Source organism: Cyprinodon tularosa, unplaced genomic scaffold (genome assembly GCF_016077235.1).
Source record: "Cyprinodon tularosa strain WSP-4 unplaced genomic scaffold, ASM1607723v1 ctg107, whole genome shotgun sequence".
Classification (NCBI taxonomy): Eukaryota; Metazoa; Chordata; class Actinopteri; order Cyprinodontiformes; family Cyprinodontidae; genus Cyprinodon; species Cyprinodon tularosa.
Window position 1 is genome coordinate 2,773,101 of NW_024037860.1, and position 21,934 is coordinate 2,795,034.

The 21,934-nt window shown below is 36.8% G+C and overlaps 1 protein-coding gene across 5 annotated transcripts in view; it reads right to left on the bottom strand.

Annotated features, from left to right (window-relative positions):
* The window catches only part of LOC119786164 (zinc finger protein 236-like), a 116,616-nt gene extending 101,058 nt beyond the window's left edge, over positions 1 to 15,558 (bottom strand). For all 5 annotated transcript variants that reach the window (XM_038289339.1, XM_038289356.1, XM_038289332.1 and 2 more), the window contains exons 1-5: positions 15,448 to 15,558; positions 11,578 to 11,684; positions 4,824 to 4,988; positions 4,548 to 4,726; positions 1,593 to 1,723 (exon numbers count right to left, since the gene is read on the bottom strand). In XM_038289339.1, the coding sequence (XP_038145267.1) occupies positions 1,593 to 1,723; positions 4,548 to 4,726; positions 4,824 to 4,988; positions 11,578 to 11,684; positions 15,448 to 15,499 (634 nt within the window). In that variant the 5' untranslated portion in view covers positions 15,500 to 15,558. The remainder of the gene's footprint in view (positions 1 to 1,592; positions 1,724 to 4,547; positions 4,727 to 4,823; positions 4,989 to 11,577; positions 11,685 to 15,447) is intronic.
* Positions 15,559 to 21,934: the final 6,376 nt, after the last annotated feature.

The window sequence follows — 21,934 nt, forward strand, 5'->3', positions numbered from 1 at the left end:
AGCAGCAGCTGAATACAAGTGTGAGCTGTTATGACTTTGTTTTTTTCAGTATCATGCATCATTTCCTTCCACATGGTAATGATGCTTTACTGTATTCTAGCACATAAAGTCATGATAATGGTTTCATTGTGGCACAATGAGGAGGGTTCAATGGGTAGGAATACTAATGCAGGTGAACCATCTGATTTTAAGAAGATGGCTGCAACTATGTATGAGGATCTCAAAAATGGCCTATTAAGTGTGGAAATAACAGAACTAAAATATGTTTTAAAAAAAACAGGCTTTTAGTAAATTATTTAAAAAAAAAACTAAAAGCCAAACAATAAAACATTTCAGATTATTCGCCTTTATTGACTAAAAGTAAGCATTAATGCAGTAAATGCAAGGAGGGACAGGTAGGGCTCGGTATCGTTCAAAAATTTTCAGTGCCGGTACCAATACCGATACCTTCACTTCGATACCGGTTCCTGAACAATACTTTTTTCGATACCAGTTTTATAATATCATTTCGAAGAAAAAGAAAATTACACAACATAATAAAGTACAAATCTTGAGTTTCATTTTAAGCTCTGATTTTTCTATTTACATTTTTCCTCTTACATAAAAAAAATTTTTTCAGTGAAGAACAGTTGCAAACAAGTTAGAGTCTAATATTCACCGTTACATTGTGAGGACCGTTTTACTTAGCAGTTTTTCTTTAGAAAAATTAACATGTCTGCTTTCTTCGGAGACAAACAAGCCTGTTGAATGGGATCCTACTGACAGCGCACCGCTGGTATGTGGGGGTCTGAGCGGCTCCGACAGAAATAATATTGGAAGGCAGGATGGTAATCTGGATGAACTGACTGCACTGATTAAGTTTTCAGGTGGATTTTCCCACTTAAAACCAGTTCACAACAGATACACATGAACCCTGGCTGTAGGCGTGACCACCTATTTATTTTTCCTGAATGACACAATCACGTTAAGTGTTACAGCCAATCACCGAAATTTGGCACCGAAAGACGAGGCATGTTTCGATACTCTGTAAAACCGAAGCATTTCGGTTGGTACCATAAAAGAACCGATGTTCGGTACCCAGCCCTAAAGACAGGAGGACAAACTCTTATCAGTTGATAATATTGCTATAGTTTTAAATAAAGGGTAGAACCCTGCCCACATGCCTAGTGGCACGAGTAAAGAGAAAATATGGATTTATTTCATTTAAATTGAGTAAAACTGATAGTTAAGTCATTAATATAAAAAAGTATGGATGAAGAAACACTAATTTTTTTTCTTATATGAATAAATAAAGATCTGCACTGCAAAAAAAGTTATTTTCTCTTAAATAAGTGCATTTTTTTCTTGAATTGAGGTAAGTGAGGCACTTTGTCAATAGAACAAGACAATTTACATTTAAAATAAGAAAAAACTGCGTTGTCTTATTTCAAGTGCATATTAATTTAGAGTAAAAATACTCATTCCATTGGCAAATTATCTTATTTACCTACTCAAATTAAGGATAAATACACTTAATTTAAGAGATCATTTTCCTAGATGGTTTTTACAGTGTGTGAGAGGTCGGGAAGCTGAGTCTGGTGCTTCTCACTCACCTGTGTGTATTCGTATGTGTCTGATGAGCTGGCTGGGCTTTTTGAAGGCCTTTTCACAGTGATGGCAGCTGTTTGTGAACCCACTGCGATCTATGTTTTTCTTGTAGTTTCTGGAGCTGGAGGTCAGCGCCCTTTGAAGGAAACACGACTGCTTAGTGGTTTAATGAAAAATTCATTTGGATTTGGTCATTAGTGTTTCAAGTACATTTAGAACAAATCCCACTGATTAATAGAAAGCGAAGCACAGAGAGCAGCGCCTTTTCCTGGTGTTTGATTATTTCAACCTTTACATTCAAATAAAAACATCAGAAAACTGGATTAATAACATTGAAATTTCCCAAAGGTCCCCTGCAGCATAAATTCAAAAGCACTTTCTCAGGAGCTAATAGATCCACCTGTTGTGAGGACTTAAATAACAGTTCACAGGACTTTCCATAAAGGCATACCTGGGGGGACGTCTTCTGTTTACATTCCAACAGCCAATAAGAAGGCTGAACTAACAGCCAGCGGAGCTCAGCTTTAAGATTTAACACCTATTTTATTTCCCTTGCTGCATGAATGCTTAGTAAAGTCAAGAGTTCACCACCATCCAGTTCTCTGTTTTACTGTCTTGTTTGCTAACAAGCAGAGCTACAGATGCCATATATGATTAGAAGGAAACATGGTGGAGATTTGTTTCATTTTAACCAGTGGCAGAGAGAAAGCCATAGAGAGAACTCATAGTGTAACAGTACCGTTCTAGGTTTTTTAATAATCCATGTTGAGGAAACCATTAACATCTAGAAAAAGGAGCTCTGGTCAGGTGATCCATGCCAGATTATCCATGCCAGACAACTAACATCAAAGAATGATGGCGAGAGGATCACGCTATGGAGATGCTTTTCTAACAGAGGGACTCTATCCATACAGCCTGGGCTGCAGTGGAGGGTTTTGGAATAAAATCCATGCATCCATTTTCCATCACGTTTATCCCTGCTGGGGTTGTGAGGGGTGCTGGTGCCCATCTCCAGCTGTCAACGGGCGAGAGGTGGCGTACACCCTGGACAGGTCGCCAGTCCATCGCAGGGCAACAAAGAGACAAAAAGGACAAACAGCCATTCAAATGCAAACCTAAGGAGAATTTAGAGAAGCCAATTAACCAAACAGTCATGTTTTTGGACTGTGGGAGGAAGCTGGTGTACCCGGAAAGAACCCACGCATGCACAGAGAGAACATGCAAACTCAATGCAGAAAGACTCTGGGCCGGGAATCGAACCCAGAACTTATTTTAGAAGACAAAAGGGGATTTTTTTCCCACCATCTCTGTGACCTTTAGCACCTTTACCACAGACAGACTTCTTAAAACAGCCCTGAGGTCTAACAGGTAAAGCCCCTGTCACACCCTGACGATTTAGCCAGGGTATGGCTGATGTGCCAGAATCTCCTAAATGCTAGCATACGCTGAACTTTCTATGTATTTCTTCAATTTTGAGCGTATACATAGCGTATTCATAACGAGTCCATAACTTATGTCCAATGACAGCCTAACTTACTGTATGGATAATGCACGGCAGCTTAATGCCCATGAAATGTCACAAGCCAGTGTCCTGAGAGGGGCAGTGATGGGCCTGATGGCGACCTGCTGGCATAAATGGATGTCTTTGATCGCGGTATTAACCTAGCTGCTGTTGACCACCCGCCTAACTATAAAAAATGTATAAAAAAAAGAAAAAGAAAGAGGGATTTGCAGTTGCATCAGATTCAGCATCCTGTCAGAAGTTTGTTGGTCGTGGCCTTGGGAGTGAACGTAGGGAGGATCCATCACATTCGCCCTATGATGGGGATGAAGTCTAGAGGAGAACTGAACTCCTCCTGTAAACCCCTTTTATACCAAAATGCTGCCAATACACCAATGTACAGTAGCTGGAAGTTAGAAACACATTCAGTGGTCTTCTGGAACTCATCGATTTCGTTGATATGTGTTGGAGATAAGTTCTTGATAAGTTACGCACAAGTTATGCCCAAGTTGCTCATAGGTTTTGGAAAAGCTAGACACCATTACTTATGAGTAACTTTCAATTAACATATGTCAACCATCAAATAACTTTCCTATAACTTATGGCCCACATATGGCATACGCTGGCATACGTCTCAACGTACTTGCCGTATGCTGACGTGTGCCAGCATGTTTCCGCGTATTTCAACGTAACTGAGCGTGCTCATAACTTATACAAAACGTACCCATAACTTATCCAACGTATGCCAACATTTTTGCCAGACTTTTTGTACGTCAGACACACGCTGGTCTAAATCGTCAAGGTGTGACAGGGGCTTAAAGTTCTAAAGCAGAAACTATTGCAATAAACGTAATTCACTGCGATAAAGAACAGTATGCGTCGTAGCCCTAGCATTCATGATCCAGATTAGGAGCTCTCCATCTAATCTGACTGAGCTTCAGTCATTTTACTGAATCAGAAACATTTTAGTGTTTAGGTGTGAAAAATAAACTTGTGGAGAAAAACTGGCAACTGTTCTTAGAGATCAATTATTGCAACTCCTACTTTTATTCATTCAAGTCAAATTGAAATGAACTCTGAACCTCAAAATTCTCCTTCTGCATCTCAGTGTTGCAATGCTTTGGGTTGACTTAAAGCGTACTGAAGCGTTGGGCTGTAATTTGACAGAAGCTAAGGGAATATTAAGGGTTTTTCTCTTCAGCTGCAAACTCAAATAGCCTCCAGTTTCCAGCGAACTATAACATTTAAAATTCTTAAATAAACTCACATAGCAGGTATAAATAAAACAAGTCGACTGAAAAGTGCTACAAGATGGTTTAAGGACAAGGTGCAATATTGACATTGCTTGATTCTAAATATTTTTGTCGTTTTTAGAAGAAACTGTAAAATAAACAGTATCCATCGACCGCATTCGTTTTTGGCTAAAACTGTACAACAAACCAGGACGTCCATGTCTTACCTCATCTTTACGTGACTCTTCGTGTGCTCCCTTAACTCCACAAATGTCTTGAATTCCCTGTGGCACGTTTTGCAGGTGTACACCTTGACGCCCGACAGCTCTTTCCGGTGCTCCTCCATGTGCAGAACCAGCTGGCTCTGGAGCACGAACTCATCGCCGCACTCGGAGCAGATAAGGTTCTGTCGCAGCAGATGGACATTGTAAACTCAGAAATAGAGCTCATCAAGTATTCGGGTGAAATCCTGCCGTTCTGTGTCTACTAGAAAAGCAGCTCACCTCCTCCTTTTTGTGAAGCATGACGTGGGATTTGAGGCCAGCGATGCGGGAGAACCTCTTATTGCAAACAGGGCAGGTGAAGTCAGACGTGTTGTGTGTGGACTTGTGCAGCGTGAGGTTGAACTCCACGTTGAAAGTCTGTGGGCATTGGTCACAGCGATGAGGCTGCAAAGAAGAAGCAGAAGTTGTAGCGCCGGTAAAGCAAAGTTTAACTCGGCGTCCACAGAGCAATTAAAACGACTGGATAAACACTGAGATACTGAGAGGCAGTGCTGAACAATATCTCTAATGAGGTGAAAGTGCCACCAAAACTAATTTTCCTTTCCATCTGTGAGGTGAGCTGACTTCATCTCTGAAAGCCTTTTTAATGCAGTGAAGGCTGCGAGCAAAGCTGAACCGTGAGTCTCAGTCAGAGCTTCAGAGCGCCGGGCTGTCACTCATCCGCCTGCAGAGAATTCAAATGAAGATGGAGTCTTTGCATTTGAAACGGCGGATAAGTACAGGTGCAGAAAAGTAGGGGGGGTCTCGATTTTATTACTGTCTGTATGTGTGACTAATAATGCGATAACCAAGCACTATTTCTGAGCGCGAAGAGAAAAACTTTATGCCAAGCATTCATACCATCACATACCAAATTTATTTATAAAGCACTTTCAGCACCCAACAGGACCAAACTGCTATACACAGCCATTAAATACAAATATTCAATCATAAAACAATAAATAATGTGGTGTAATAAAGTAGTAATAAAATAAAAGGCAATAATAAAAGAACCAAAAGAAAAACAAAAAGACAAAGTAATTCTAAAAAAGAAAAAAAAACAACATTCCACTGGACTTTGTTATTCAAATTTAATGTTTTCACTTCCCATCCAGAAAGCTTTGCCATCCCATATGTTGCTAGAGTCTCTGAAAAACTCAAGAGGATTTTCTCCAAAGACAAAATTCCAGTACATTTCGAACCAAACAAGACTCTTAGACAGAGGCTAGTGCATCCTATGGACAAAGCCCCAGATTTAAGATGAGCGAAGTGTGCAATTCAATGCAGTGAGGAATGCTCTGATCTTTATATTGGAGGAACCTAACAACTTTATCACAGACGCATGGCTCAACACAGACGGGCTACCTCTTTGGGACAAGACACGACTGTACATCTACACCTTGAGGACAAAAAAATTCGTTTGAAGACCTGAATGTTCACATTTTGGACAAAGAAGACAGGTGGTTTGAAGGGGGTGTAAAGGAAGCCATTTATGTTAAAAGAGAGTATCCAACCTTAAACAGAGGGGGTTGACTCTCAAAAAACCTACAATGCAGCTATAGAGTTGATTCCATCTCACTATCATAATCCATTTCGCTATGCAGGGGACCAAAACATCTCGCCTGGCGGACTCCCTTTTCAGAGGCATGGACCAGGACAACATGACCTTATGACTCCCCATTGCTTTTTTTTGGTTCGATTTGCATGTTTTCTAAGCCATAATAAGGCCTTCGTTTTGGCCATTTTATAAAACCTGGAACTCAATGCTACCCCAGACATTTTGAATTGAGAAAGCTTTCTAGATGGGAAGAGCAAGGTCTTCAAACTTGGAAACTAAATCCAATGTTTTTTTTTTTTTTACTTTTTTGGAATGACTATGACCTGGATGACCAAGAATCTTCACCGGTCTAAAGGGCTGGTTATAGCATTATGTCGCACTGAGCTTGTCGCAGGTATGATGCAGACATTTTTGATTTATACTCAATATTGAAGCGTGGTCTGCATTATGTAAAGGGGAAAATCACGAACTAGCTGTGGGTCTAGATACGGCAGAGGCAGTGAGAAAGTGGGTGAAAGTTTGTCTGACACTGTGACACCTACGCAGACGATCTAGTTCCGGTGTATAAATCTGCTTTAAGACAAATTCAACATCTAAGATTGTGTTAAAAGTAGTTTTACATCAATACCGATACCAGTATCGGGCGTGGCCCCGATCCAGCACTAAAATGGTGATATCGGCGAGTACCAACAAATAGGGCACCGATACCATTTTAAGAGTCAAAGGTTTATTCAACTATTGTCACCGATTCCAGGTAGGCAATAAAAAGTTCTACTGGATTCACTTTGTATTAGTCTTTTTCCTGCTTCACAAAAGTAGGCAGCAGCTTGACAAAGCCACGACGGCAATTATTTTACATCCCAGTAGTATGCAGTTCTTCATATATACACACATCAATGTCAAACAGATGGTATCGGTAAATACTGCACAGCCAGGTATAGGGTATTGATAAAATAAATGGCATCGGCGCAACACTAGATAAAAGCCAAGGAGAAGAATTGGGTCTTAGGAAGAGATTTAAAATCAGAAGGTGAAGAGGCCTGCCTGATGGCCAAGGGAAGGTCATTACACAGCTTAGGGGCTGCAACAGAAAAAGATGGTCTCCTCTGAACTTGTGTTTTGTCTTTTTCACCCTCAGTAACAAGTGGTCAGCTGATCTAAGGAATCGAGAGGGTGTGTAGGGATGAAGCAGCTCAGACAGGTAGGGAGTGGCAAGACCATTAAGGGCTTTAAAAGCAAATAAAAGGATTTCAAAATCAATCCTAAAATGTAGTGGTAGCCAACATAATAAGGCTAAATTAGAGGAAATATGACCTTGTACCTGATAAAAGAAGTGTAGCAGCATTCTGCACCCTGGACCACTGTTTGAAAAAGATAGGTCTCAACTTTGCTAGCTGCTCAAGTGGAAGAAGCTGGATTTTACAGCAGCTCCTAATGTGAGATTCAAACTTCAGACTTCATCTGTTTTGACTCCTAAATTGTGACATACTGGGCCAAAGATCCAATATCAGACAGGGAGTCCTCATTAGAACTACCAAAAATCACCTACTCTGTTTTTCGTCATTTAGTTTTAAGACATTTAGGGCCATCCAGGCTTTCAAGTCTTCCAAGCATAAAAGCAGAGACCGAAGAAAGGTGGAGTCAGTTTTCTTCAGTGGGACATACATTTGTGTGTTCAGAATATTTAGCAAGAGGAAAGGCTCCATTTGAACATCCTAAGCAAAGAACCAATTAGAAATACTGCATGGTGGAAACAAAGCTGATAAAGACTCTTTGCTGAACTCATAGCATTCCCCTGTTTGCACAAGAACCACCGGCAGCTTCCTGTTTTCAACCAGAGTTATATAAAGTTCAATATACCGCTGTTTGGATGAATATTAATATTGTGTCTCTTGTTGAGGATATGTGTTTTACATTTAATTTGAGGCCAAATGGACAAACATTATGGATCAGCTGTCAGCTGCAGCCTTTCGGGCCATAAAAGCACTCAGCTCAGTTTGAAGCAGCAGCTACTTTTACACAGTTGTTTCATATTCATTCATTTACTTCTTTGATTAAATAACAACATAAAACAACTTGGCATAGAACTTCCAATCTTGCCATCTGTAAATCTTGTTTTATTTTAAGCATCAGGAAGAAAAAGAGGCAGATGTACTTCCCGGAAACGTATATGCCACATATCCAGGAGTTTTCTAAAGTTTAAGCTTAAGTTGCTCACAATTATAATATATTAAGAAAATGCTGTTTATTTATTTATATGGTTGGTCTGGGAATTAACCCAATCTGAATGTGAGTGAATGAATCATAAACACAGAAAACTTTCTTTCCTAACTTTTAGTTTCTGGGAGAAACAAACTGTAGAATAGGAAGTTTCTATTTTTGGTGTATTATGATCACCCTGTTAAAAAATGCCTCATTAACTTGAAATATGGAAGCCTTTTTTTTTTTTTTATTGCCATGGCGACCAACCCAAGATCTCCACCAGCTTCATGTTAGTAAAATCCCTGAGCTGATGTTGCCTCAATAAAGCCCTAATCCTGCTTCTTAGTCAGCCTGAGGGATGCGTCTACCAGCAGGGACTGGTAGACGCAAGGGACTTGAAGTCTTCTAGCTCAGTTAACATGATGTACCGTCCAATCTGTTCCTCACAACTTCAGCACCAGAACAGTTCCAGCCAGAAAACTAAAGGAGCCATCTAACTAAAATTTTACCAGGTGGCATTGTTTGTGTGCTTTAAATCATTCATGGGAATCACAATAGAGGTATGATTGATCCTTAGGTGAGGATAGAATAAAACTGAATAGAATAAAATGGAATAGAATAAAATAGATAAGAATAAAAAAATAGGATAAAATGGAATAGTATAGATAAGAATAAAGTAAAGTAGAATAGAATAGAACAGAAAAACATAGAATAGAATAAAATATAGTAGAATAAAATAGAAACAAATAAATTAAAATAGAATAGAATAAAATAGATAGGAATAAAAAAGAATAAAATAAAATATTTAAGATTAGAATAAAATACATTAAATTAGAATAGAAAAGAGTAGAAAAGAATAAAATTGAAAAGAATAAAATAGTTGAAGAGAATAGAGTAGAACAGAATAATATAGAATACAATAAAATATATTAGAATAAAATAGAAACCAATAGAATAAAATAGAACAAAATGAAATACAATAAAATAGAATAGAATAGGATAAGAGAGAATATAATTGAATAGCATAGAAGAGAGGAGAATAGAATAGAACATGTCCTTTATTGAGGAAGACACAAAAAAAGTAGAGGACAAGTGGAATAGTTCAAATACACACCACAGTTAAAATGAAAAACAAAACAAAAAAATGAAAATATAAAATTTCCAAATTAAAAGTCAGAATAAAAGTCTGAGTTTCAAAGCAGTAATGTTAAAACGTCTCCAGGAAGCAAACCCCTGCTCTAATGAAGTTCTTTGGGAGCCAAATGTAATATAAATGTTTTGAACGTGTTTTGGGAATATTTCCCCAGCAGCATCTGGGAGTTCTTGTGGCCTCCGTGTTTGATCATCATGATCTGGTAACTTCATTAATTATCCATCTTATCTGATGCAAGCGAGGTTGGCAATGCTTTATGTTTTTCTGGGAAATTTCATGTCCTCCTGGATGAGCTGCTGATGCCCTCTTGGATTAATTTTGACCCTTGGATCACCAAGGCTCCAGCTTTTCCTCGTTTATAGAGATCGCCTCACTGCCGGTTTGCTGGAGTCCAAAAGCCTCTAAAAAGGGGAAGTACTCTATCCAGTTTCTGCTTCTTACAGCCTGCTTCACGATGCCAGACAGCATTTAGATCAAGTTATTGCCAGCTTCTACAGGTCAGAGATGCTTGTAAGACGTGGTCGATTTTAGTTATTTCATGACATAACAGTAAGTGCAAATAAAAGCTGCTATTTGTTTGATATACAAACAGATTAAATTATGTTTTTTACGTTGACTGTCACAGATATGCTACAATCTTGCTCCAGTCTAAATACAGCCAAGGAGGTGAAAGCTATAAACACATTAACCCTTGCATGGAGTCTTGGTTATAGGCTCAAACTCAGCCCATACAGACATTTTCAATAAGCAGCGTGAGGAGCACCACCGATACTCTACATCCATTCTGAACAATGATAATGTTTGTTAGATAATACAGGCTGGATTTCAAAAAAGCTGTGAACGGGAAAAGATCATAACAGATGTAATATTAGAAAAAGAATCCAAAAGAACTAATGAACGATACCTTTTGTTGCAGGTTAAAGGCGATTCTATAGAGGCTGAATACCAAAGCATAAAACAGTGGACAATTTTTCATTTTTTCTTTTAAAGAATGAATCATTTTTCTTAGCTAGTATTATTATGTGAAGCTTGAAATTTTCTATTCTCAAATATACAAATGTACTTAATTTGTCTTTTTCATTAACAGATTGGAATTTTAACCACTTTTGAAAAAAGTTTAGGATTTTTCTATTATATAAAATAAAATTATTCCAAATTCATGTATTGAGGTTTATTGGTTCCACTGAGGAACAACATTGCGCTCAAGAATAATAATAGGTTTAAGGCTGCGACTAACGATTTATTTGCAAATCGATTAATCTGTCGAAAACTTTAGTTTTTCGATTAAGAGGCTAATAATCAGATGGCAAAAGGTTCCTTAAAGAATTTTTTACTGAATAAACCAGGTGAAACTAAAATGTTTTAATTTGAGGAGTTCTGGATTTAACATATTGATGGATGAAAAAGTTTTTTTTATCTTAAATGCTAAATGTTAAATTTTTCTTTACACTTTTAATATAATTACTGTTCTAAGTGGGTTGTTCTGTCAGCTAAAAGCATCTTTTACAGTCTCATTACACCATTTAATGATTAATTGACTACTAAGATAGTAGAATAGAAAATAGAAAAATAGAAAATTATTACAATAATCGATCACTCATGATTAATCCATTTAATTGTTTTAGCCCTAAATAGGTTACATACCAGAGGAAACCTGTGTATGATTAAATGTTTTCTGCAAATTCAAGGTGTGAAAACCTGGCTGAAGGTAAATAAATTAATACAATAAAAAACTACAACTGGGAAAAAAATACTTAAACCACATGTTGAAAGCAAAGCAATTAGCTTTCTTGCTTTTCAGGCGATCCTGAATGGTTCCTCTACTGGAAAATCTTAGATTTTAGGCTACTGGTTGTTTTCTCTGCTGGTAGGATTTGGCCTTAAGTGTGCTAAATCAAGAATAGGCATGTGTTCTTTGGAATTATTGTTAAAGTCATTTATTTTCCTGTATTCATAGTATTTCCAATTCCGTTAAGAATAAAATAAACTAACATAACCTAACTATGCACAGTAGAAAACAGTTTGCATCTCCTGGTTGGAGATAAATAGAGTCAAATAAGGTAAATGTCTCCTACACCTACCTTATCGTTAAGCTCATGTTCACGGAGATGCTTCTGCAGTTTGCTCTCTTTGGTGAAAATCTGCGAGCAAATGTTGCACTTCTTTTCCCGTGATCCATCACTGAAACCTGCAGGAGACACATTGTTAGTTTGAAGATGCAGTCAGAGACGCTTTATGCTTTAAATAATGCATAAAATGCTCCTAATGTTTAGCAATCTTACAATAGCCCCTATGGCGAAATAAATGTTAACATTCTCAATAATTAAGACACATTTAATAAAAAAGTTGCCGATTTAGCAAATAGGCTTATTGGGTTTTTGGGCCGATCCTCCAACCACCCTTTGAAGAACATTACTGAGCAACTAACGGCTCTTTAAACAGGAACGAACCATGAAGATGTCCCAGGCTAGTTTCAGAGAAACTTCCTAAATTCAATGGTTGCATTTTGCAATTCAGACACATTTTACAAGCTTCTCTCAAACAATATGCTTGCATGTTGTTCACACTTTAAACATGGCTTTCCTCCAATTTAGCAGTTATCAGCAAAATAATGAGTATTAGAATATATCAGCCTGACTCTAAAATCTCTGATATTTAAAATCTCATAGGAATAACTTTGCTTTAGTCCATATTTATTTAAACTTTATATTTAATCTTTGGCCATTAAGAAATGGGTCCTTTTTTTGCAGTTTAGTACTTTTCTCCGTTGGAGAAATGTCACTTGATCAAGCCTTTTCTATTATTCCACACTATAAAATAAGTCATAAAAGTATTTATGATTCATGTTGATATTGTATCGGATCAACACAAAAAGTAGCAATATTATTTCAGAATTAAATAACTGTATCGGGACACACCTTCTCCTAGTTCCTCATTCTAACCAAAGATGAATAGTGGAGTACCTCAGGAGTTCATCCTTGGACTTCTCCTGTTTTATTCGGCAAATTCTCTTTTGTCTTTAAACACCTTCAAAAAAAACATTTAACTCTATAAGAGGCTTTATAGGTGCCTCATCAGTTGAATCGTGTTGTGATTTGGGCTAAAACAATGAATCGGATTAATCGTGATCGATTATTGAAATAATCGTCAACTAATTCAGTAATCAATTAATCGTTATTTGGAGCATAGAGACTGTAAAACATGCTTTCAGCCGCAACCCACTTAGAAAGGTAACTATATCAGGATTGTAAATATATATATATATATATATATATATATATATGTATATATAAACATTTTGCATTTCCGATAAAAAAGAAAAACATTTTGTCATTTGTCAATATGCTCTATCCAGAACTACACAAGTGAAAAAAGTTTTGCCTGGGTTAATATCATAAACATCTTCTTTAAGGAACCTTTGGCTACCCGATTATTAATTGATTAATTGAAAAAATAATCAACAGATGAATCGATTTGCAAAATAATGATCAGTTTCAGCCCTAGTTGTGACTTATCTTTTATTTTTTTGCAGTCCAGTTTTGATTCATGTAATAGAAAATATTGTATTGCTGTTTCCAGTTCCTTGCACTTTTTGTATTTGTCAGCAAGTTGCTTTGACTATCAACTAATCTACCGATTCCTTGTTTTATAATCATCACTGCAACTTCTTATTTCTTTAGACACTATGCAGAGCTGGAATAAAATGTATTTATACCAAGGAGATGTAGATTTTAATTTATTTTTGTGGTGTCCAAAATTATTGCAAATTACACTAATGTCTCCAAAAAATAAGAGAGTACGAATATGTATCTTTAAATAGAAAAAAACATGGTTTATATTCACTTATCTACAGAAAAGGTTGTTCAAAGTTATCCGAACCACTCTGATTAACCAACAGAAAAACATTTATTGTTTCTACAGCAATCACTTGTTATGACAATCTCTTTGAATGTACAATTCATCTACAGCAGTCTGATCCGAACATTAGAGGGCTCTTTGCCATCACCCTAATCTTCAGCCTTTAACAGATTCAGTATTGATTCAGATCTGGTCTACAACTGGACCAGATCCAAAATGTTCTTACGGAAAATTACGGAATTAGGCAACTTTTTACATGCTCGAGGGGTCCCTGATGCTATTTCATTAATGGAAGAGCAGACGGTGATTAAAACAAGAGAGCTAGTTTAGCTCTAGACAAGGCTACGGGTTGATGCTAACATATTTGTAAGCTGTCAGAATTCTAAGAAAAAAAGTCAGATTTATGAGAAAAAAAAGTCTGAATTATGAGATTAAAGCCAGAATTACGAAATTAAAGTCAGAATTATGAGAAAAAAGTCAGAATTCTAAGAAAAAAGTCAGAATTATAAGATTAAAGTCAGAATTATCAGAAAAAAGTGAGAATTCGAAGATTAAAGTCAGAATTATGAGGAAAAAAGTGCGAATTCTAATATTAAAGTCAGAATTATGAGAAAAAAGTCAGAATTATAAGAAAAAAGTCAGAATTATAAGAAAAATGTCAGAATTATAAGAAAAATGTCAGAATTATAAGAAAAATGTCAGAATTATGAGATTAAAGTCAGAATTACGAAATTAAAGTCAGAATTATTAGAAAAAGTCAGAATTATGAGATTAAAGTCAGAATTACGAAATTAAAGTCAGAATTATGAGAAAAAGTCAGAATTCTAAGTAAAAAGTCAGAATTAGGAAATTCAAGTCAGAATTTTAAGATTTAAGTCAGAATTATGAGGAAAAAAGTGGGAATTCTAAGATTAAAGTCAGAATTATGGGAAAAAAGTCAGAATTCTAAGAAAAAAAGTCAGAATTCAAAGAAAAAAGTCAGAATTATGAGATTAAAGTCAGAATTATGGGAAAAAAGTCAGAATTATGGGAAAAAAGTCAGAATTCAAAGAAAAAAGTCAGTTTTGACTTTAATCTCGGAATTCTTACTTTTACCCTATATTAAACGGAAATAAAATTTAAGAATCAGTTAACTTTTTTTTTTCAGTGGCCCTAATGCTCTTCCGTAGAATCAGGTGTTGGGAAAACTAAAAGAAACTTTTTTTTTTTTTACTTTTCAGTGGTAAATTTTATTAACATCGTAACTGTTTTCTTTCACAAACAAATGAATAAGTCCATTTCACAGTTTGGGTGGGACTCATTCAACTTGGTATCAGTTCATAACTGGGTGCAGCACGCCCACTTTTTAGCTGACAGCTTTCCAAAAACATTTCTCGTTTCTGGCTGAAAAAAAAAAAAAAGTCTTTCCACCTTCATTTCTTCAGTTAACTGGAATGTCTTATTAAGGCACAGATTAGAATGTAATTTATTAAGTGATGTCTTATTTAAAGATATCAAACTCCAACACAGAACGGTGCATAACAATCCTTGCCGTCAGACATTGCACTAATATGACGAAGTAATATTAATCTGCATATATGTTCGTTACATTCATTTAAAAGTTAGGCTAAAACAACTTTTTTTTCCCTTTGCAACCCGCTGCATCTCTAACACATGGAAAGCGACTCCACGCCGCTCTACGGCGTCTAAATAACAAAGACAAACAGTTTAGCGTGCTAACTGTAAAGCTAATGGTGGCAAAACGAGCTAGTTAGCACCGTAAGGCTAACAAGGAATTTCTGATAAAGAAATGTTGCAGTTATAAAGGGGGAACTATAACAGCAGGTATCCGAGCCTCATCCGCTCCTCGCGGACAGCAATTTACACTGGAAGCCAATAAGAAGAGCCACCGAAACGTTATTAATATCATTCCGCCTCAATCACTCCTTCGCCGCACAAAGCAAAGCCCACACTCAATACTATATCCGGGGACTATATACACCACATTCAAGTGTTAATAAATACACTGCGGTGGTACTTAGTAAGATAATACCCGGCTTTTTGGGTAGCGCATAACCAGTGCTATTTATTTCTTGTATTTTGGTACTTGTTACCTGTTTCGTCCTTTCTATCTAGGTGTAGTTTGCGAGGCCGGCCCGGCGGCATAGTTCCTGTGCTCAAGACGGTTGTGCTGTGAACGATTCGCGTTTCCAAAATGGCGAATCGGTCATCTATAGACAGCAGGGACTCCATGAAGACGCTAAAATACACGGAGTACAGAGACATCTACCGTCTGTCTCACTGTACATGCAGATTATACGCAAAACATTTTCGAGATGATCGTCCAAGTTAGAATTATAAATAATAATACCTGAGTTTATTAAAAAAATAATTATATAAAACAAATGATTACATTTTCAAGTAGGGTCTCAAATAAATGAGATAACGTAATCTTTAACTCAAAACTTGCTACTTGAATAAAATTAAATATAGGACAAAATGAAAAGTATTTAAAATCAGATTTATATATATATATATATATATATATATATATATATATATATATATATATATATATATATATATATATATATATATATATATATATATAGGAAAAACAACGCTTGTTTTGTAAGGAAAAATCCTAATTCCTCAGCACATTCAGTCAGTATTTGATAGAATTATTTTCTGATGTCTGTTTAATGTTTTAGCTCAAAAATCACTAGAAACATCAAGTCCCAACAAATATATTTAAAAATTTAAGAAATTGTTATTTGAAGAACATTTAAATGCCTGCATAATTATTGCCAAGCCAGTATGAATAATTTAACATTTAAATTTCTTTACAGAATTATGGCTACTGTTTTTGAAAACCTCTATTTATTTTAACCACTAAGCTATTGAACATGAATTATCTCAAAATTGAATATTATAGAAAACAGCAAATGCCAAGAGAGCCACAATATATTAAAATCATGATTTTTTTCTTCATAAAGTTCATAATTGAAATATATATATATATATATAGTAAATGTTTTTATATATATATATATATATATATATATATATATATATATATATATATATATATATATATATATATATATATATATATATATATATATATATATATATATCAATTTGATGATATAATTACATTTCTGAAGGGACTTAATAAAAAAGGTCATATATTGAAATATTTATATGTTAACAATTTATTACATAAATGTTAAAGTACATATTTGGTCAGTCTATTGTATATAGACTAAGTGTATTTAGAATACTCTTTCTTTTATTTTTCTTTTGGTTTTTGTGCATTTTACATTATTTCATACTAAAATTATGAAGCATTTTCTTAGGGGGTTAATCTGGGTTAATCTGTGCTATGAATCCACAATGGCCAGTATAAATGACCAAAAACAATGTAATGCTACCAAATGACTAGGACTGACAGAAATCATAGAATATAATCAAATACATTTTTTTTAGAGACATTTCTCAATAATTGTCTTATAAGCCTATTATCTATGTTTCTCATTTCAAATAAAAAAACAATTTATGATTTTATTAAACACCAATTTAATAATCTGTCTAGTTTCCAATTTTAAACTAACCCAACTAAAACACAAAATTGACTCTGCTAACTTTTATTACCAGCAGAGGGAGGCAGTGAGTTTTGAATGAGAACTGTTTTTACTTGACAATAATCCTGGAAAAGCCAGTAAGATGACTGTGCTAGCTGCTCGTGAATCCTATTCTCTGAGCTGCTGTGACTGAAATCTACCCCAGGCGGCATGGGACACGAAGAAGGTTATGCTATAGATGTTTTTGCAAGCCATAATGAAGCTCCTCAATGTGATAGATGTGTGCTTCTGTGCCTATGTGAAACTCACATAAAAAGACCAATGCATACCAACTCCACATAGAAAAGCCTAAAGGGTGTGGACCACAAATATTCAAGCCTACAGTGCAAACTGAACTCCACATTCAGACACTTGACTCAGTAAACAAAAGGGTTTGCAGAGAAGTCTGTCATATTATTTCTTACAGTCAGTCCCAGAAGTATTCATACCTTTTGTTTAACATTTTGCAACAAAACAGCCCAAATCCTCAGAGTATAAATAAGTTGTAAAGGTGCAAAGCTGTAAAAAAAATAAAAAAATAAATCCAAAATTTGAAAATCCTTGTCTCAAGTGGAGGAGTTCAGATATCTTGGGGTCTTATGAGGGACGGATGGAGATCGTCAGACTGATCGGAGAGTCGTCGGTAGTGATGCGGTCACTGTATTGGACTGTCGTGCTGAAGAGGGAGCTGAGTCAGGGGGCAAAGCTCTCGACTTACCGATCTTTCTACGTTCCCACTCTCACCTATGGTCCTTAGATCTGGGTAACGACGGAAAGGACAAGATTGCGAATACAAGTGGCCGAGATAAGTTTCCTTCGCAGGGTGGCTGGAGGCCCGCTTCGATATAAGGTAAGGGGCTCAGTTGACCGGGAGAAGCATGAAGTAGAGTTGTTGCTCCTCCACGTTGAAAGTAACCAGCTGAGGTGGCCTGGGCTTATGTTCTGGATGCCTCCTGGTCGCCTCTCTCGGTGGGTGTTCCAGGCATGTCTTATTGGGAGGTGGCCTCGTGGAAGGCTCTGGACATGCTGGAGGGACTATGTCTATGAGCTGGCCTCTTGTCGCCTTAGGGTCCCCCAAGAGCAGCTAGAGGAAGTGTGTGTGGATCTGGAAGTCTGGGCATCTTTGCTGCCTCCATAAAGCGGAAGAAAATGGATGGATTAAGTTTGAAAAAGGTCAAGACTTTCTGAAATCAGTCTTTTGTGGCATTTACAGCTACAAGAGCCTTTTATCCATTGAGCATTTACATACCAATTGATCCATTGTCTATCTTTGCTGACAGAGGTGGGACAAAGTCATTATTTCCCAATTCACAAGTAAGTCTTTTCTGCCAGGTCTCATACCAAGTCTGAGTCATTTGGTATAGATTCAAAAAATTAATTAAAAGATCATGCATCAGTCATCCCTGAAATGTTAATGATGCGAGGAAACCAACAAATGCACATCAATGTTTTATCTTACTATTCATTTCTATGGTAAATTTGGACTTCAATGAAAGTATCAAGTAATTTAAACTAAAGATTCTCAGGTCAAGTTACAAGTCATTGGTATTGAAGGTAAAGTAAAGTTGTATCTTTTCTAATATAACCAAGTCAAACGGAATATATAACATAAGTCTGACTCGTGTCCATTTCACATCAATGTCCTCAGCTGTGACTTTGTCCAAACTCTGAGAATACATCAGGGAGATGGCCATGAGAGATTAAGCGCTCCTCCCATCATGGGAGGAAAACCCTCTGCATGGGATCTGCCACCAACAGATAGCAAAACGACTGTCTGATATGACCCAAACCTAGCAATGGCTAGAGAGGGTCGGACTGAAGGACCGGACCTGATCTACCCTACCAGATACCAGGTCTAGGCAGTGGTGGAAAGTAACAAAGTATATTTACTTGATTGCTGTACTTAAACTTTTTATTTGGCCATCTTTACTTTATTTGAGTAATTTCTTAGGGGTGCTTATAACTTTCATTCCACTACATTTCAAAGTCAAATGTCGTACATTTCTACTTCGCTACATTACTAGTTACTTGTCACCTCTGGCTCAGATTAGATTTGTAATCCTTTGTTGCTGGTTTTCTTTGTTGATATGCAATTTCCACATGGGCGATACCAGTGCTGAATTTGGACACCACTGTTTAAGAGGTTTACACAACATTTCACAAATATAAGGAACACGGGGCAGATATTATTTATAGTTTATCAATTTTATTAAGCTGTCAGTTGTTGCCATGTGGCCAAGTTGCTGAGTATGATGCTCAAGAGTTGGGGTTTCTTTGTTGTAATAGATTGAACCTTATACCACTATTCTATAGTGACAGTGTGCGGGGAATCAAGACTCTCCTGTTTTCTTTTTGGTTTGTTTCTGAAAAAGAAATAATAATCAAAATAGCTGTCTTTATTTTTATTTTTTTGTCGCATTTCTATGCCGATAATCTCAAAAAGAGGTGTAGAATTTCTAGCAGGTCATTCTACGCATCAGGTGGTTTCTGAAGTTACAAGGCTCTTAAATATTACTCTGAAAATGATACAGAAATGTACTGATATTAGAAAACACAATTTCTAAATTTGAATACAACTTCAGTATTATTAAAAGTTAGTACCTCAATACTTTAACTATAGTAAATTCTACTTGTAGTTGAGTAAGATTTGACTATGAATATCAATTATTTTATTGAGGTACTACTGTTGAGTACTTCGTCCACCACTGGAGGTCCAGTGCTTAAGGATACCCAGAGAAACATCAGAATTTAACTTCGGGGGCCACACAAATTTATTCTAAAAGCAACAAATGGGCCTAGGGAAGCACGTTTGCCTAGCCTAAAGAGAATTTAAAAAGAGGATGGTTTACCCATAATGCTAAAGAAAAACCTACCCATGTCATCATGCTGCCACCACTATTTTTCATCTTGGGACTGGCTTGTTCCAGGTAATATGCAGTGTACCATTTGAAAGCAGAACTTATATGACTTAATTGACCAGAGTACCTTCTTCCTTATGTCTGCAGTGATCCATATTTGTCCTTTGGTAAACTTTAAGCAGGACCTTGTCTTTCAACAATGGCTTTCTTCTCCACTGTTCCATAAAGGCCTGTTGACAGATTCTCACACAGGTTTAAAGGAGATCCTGTGAAGCTTGTATTACAATAGAAAAGTAAAAAAGAATAATGCTTAGACACACAATGATGCAACTTGAGCACATCTGCTTTGTGGATGTTGTACGGCATGTATCACATGGTTAGAGCCTAATGGTCTCAGCAACATTTCCTCTCTGATAGACCAGCAGCTGACTCTCACCTGTGTTTCTTCGATTTCCAACAGGTAAAGTCAGCTGCTTCACTCTCTTTGAATAAGTAACCACGAGCATGCTCATTTTGAAAGCACATCTGCAGTTTATTTTAGAGCCCCTCTGCTGCCCACAGATCTACCCGCTGAAAACAAAAGATTGGACATCCCTCTGACCTTATGGGATTGTTCACACCCTTCTTTCCTCCCTTTCCCTTTTTACTTTTGGGACTGTGGTGTTCTTTTCTTCCCTCTGACCACAGTCAAGAGGAGGGCAATCAATCATCGAAATTGTCATGAGCTCTGGGAGTGGGACCACAAGGAACTTGAGATGTGTTGATCTCATGTTGGGGAAAATACGCTGGGAGAGAAAGCAAGTGAGCCAGCGAGCTGTTGCAGCGTCCCTCCGCTCGCCTTGTCACTCCTGTTAACGAGCGTCACCAGCAGCTCCTGATACCGGTTGGTGCTTTTCCACAGGTCGGACTAGACGTGACTCAGACTAGGAAATGGCTTGTTTGAAGCACTTTGCAAATGAGGTGTCTTGTGTAAAATACCAGCCCAATTAAACATTTATCACCTGATTTCGTAGCGGTCGGTTCTTCCAGGGTAGATCACTGATATAAGACTGTTCAAAGAAACCCACAACATGTTCTTGTTGATTCTTTTTCTCATTTGGAGACCATAATACGATCAACATTTTCTATGATCTCATTCAGTTAGCAGTTAAGCCAGACTGCAACACAGGACAGATTCAGACTATTCTGCAGAAAAAAAAAATAAAAAATGTACAAAAACCTTATAAAAGAACTTCATTTAGGTTGTCTAAGGTTACATTGAACTAAAAATATCCTGTGTTAGGTTTTTTTAGACTGATCAAAACTGTATATTTTGAATGTCACAACAATGCTGAAGAATTGTATTTTCTACTTCTCACTAAACAAATTATACTCTTAAAGATTTTGTGGCTTTATCAATCTTTTATTTATTTCTGGTTAATACATAACATTTGAGGCAAATAAAAGTAGGCATTGGTGTGTAATTAAAGGACATCTAACACAGTGCCTCCTAGTGTGACATCATCAATACTGAGACATCAGTCTAAAACATCAAATAGAAAGTCAAAAAATTTGCCTGTGCAAGGATCTTCTAAATGGATATTGAATAAAAGTATACCAACAAATTAGTTACAAAACGTGTTAAAAAATTGTGTATAGGAGTGACTGTCACAGCGCACTCATAGTAGTCCTATAGAAACATTTTTTAAAAGGTGTGTGAGAACAAGGAAGCCTGCAAACCTCATTCAGTTACCCTAGTTCTGTCAGGACGAATGGGCTAAAGGTCCAGCAATCTATTTTAAGAGGCTTATGGTACAGAACTCAAAATGTTTGAGTTAAGCCAGACAGTTTGAAAAGCAGTTCTGCTGAATCCTGACAAAATGCATGCAAACTCTTGAATATGAAGGTAAAAATGTTCCCTTCATTATTTTGGTGACCCATGGAATAACCTTGTTCAGTAGCATTTCATATCCTGCCAGCATTTATTTTCCAGGTATCACCTGGTGTCCCCCTGTGCTGTCAAGGAGCCCTGTCGGGATCAATGAAGCTGATCGTTCTTTGGCATCGTGGTAACTGCATCCAACAGCCATGGTCACCATGACGATCCTCCCCAGTGGCCCTTCTCAACAGGGGACCGAAAA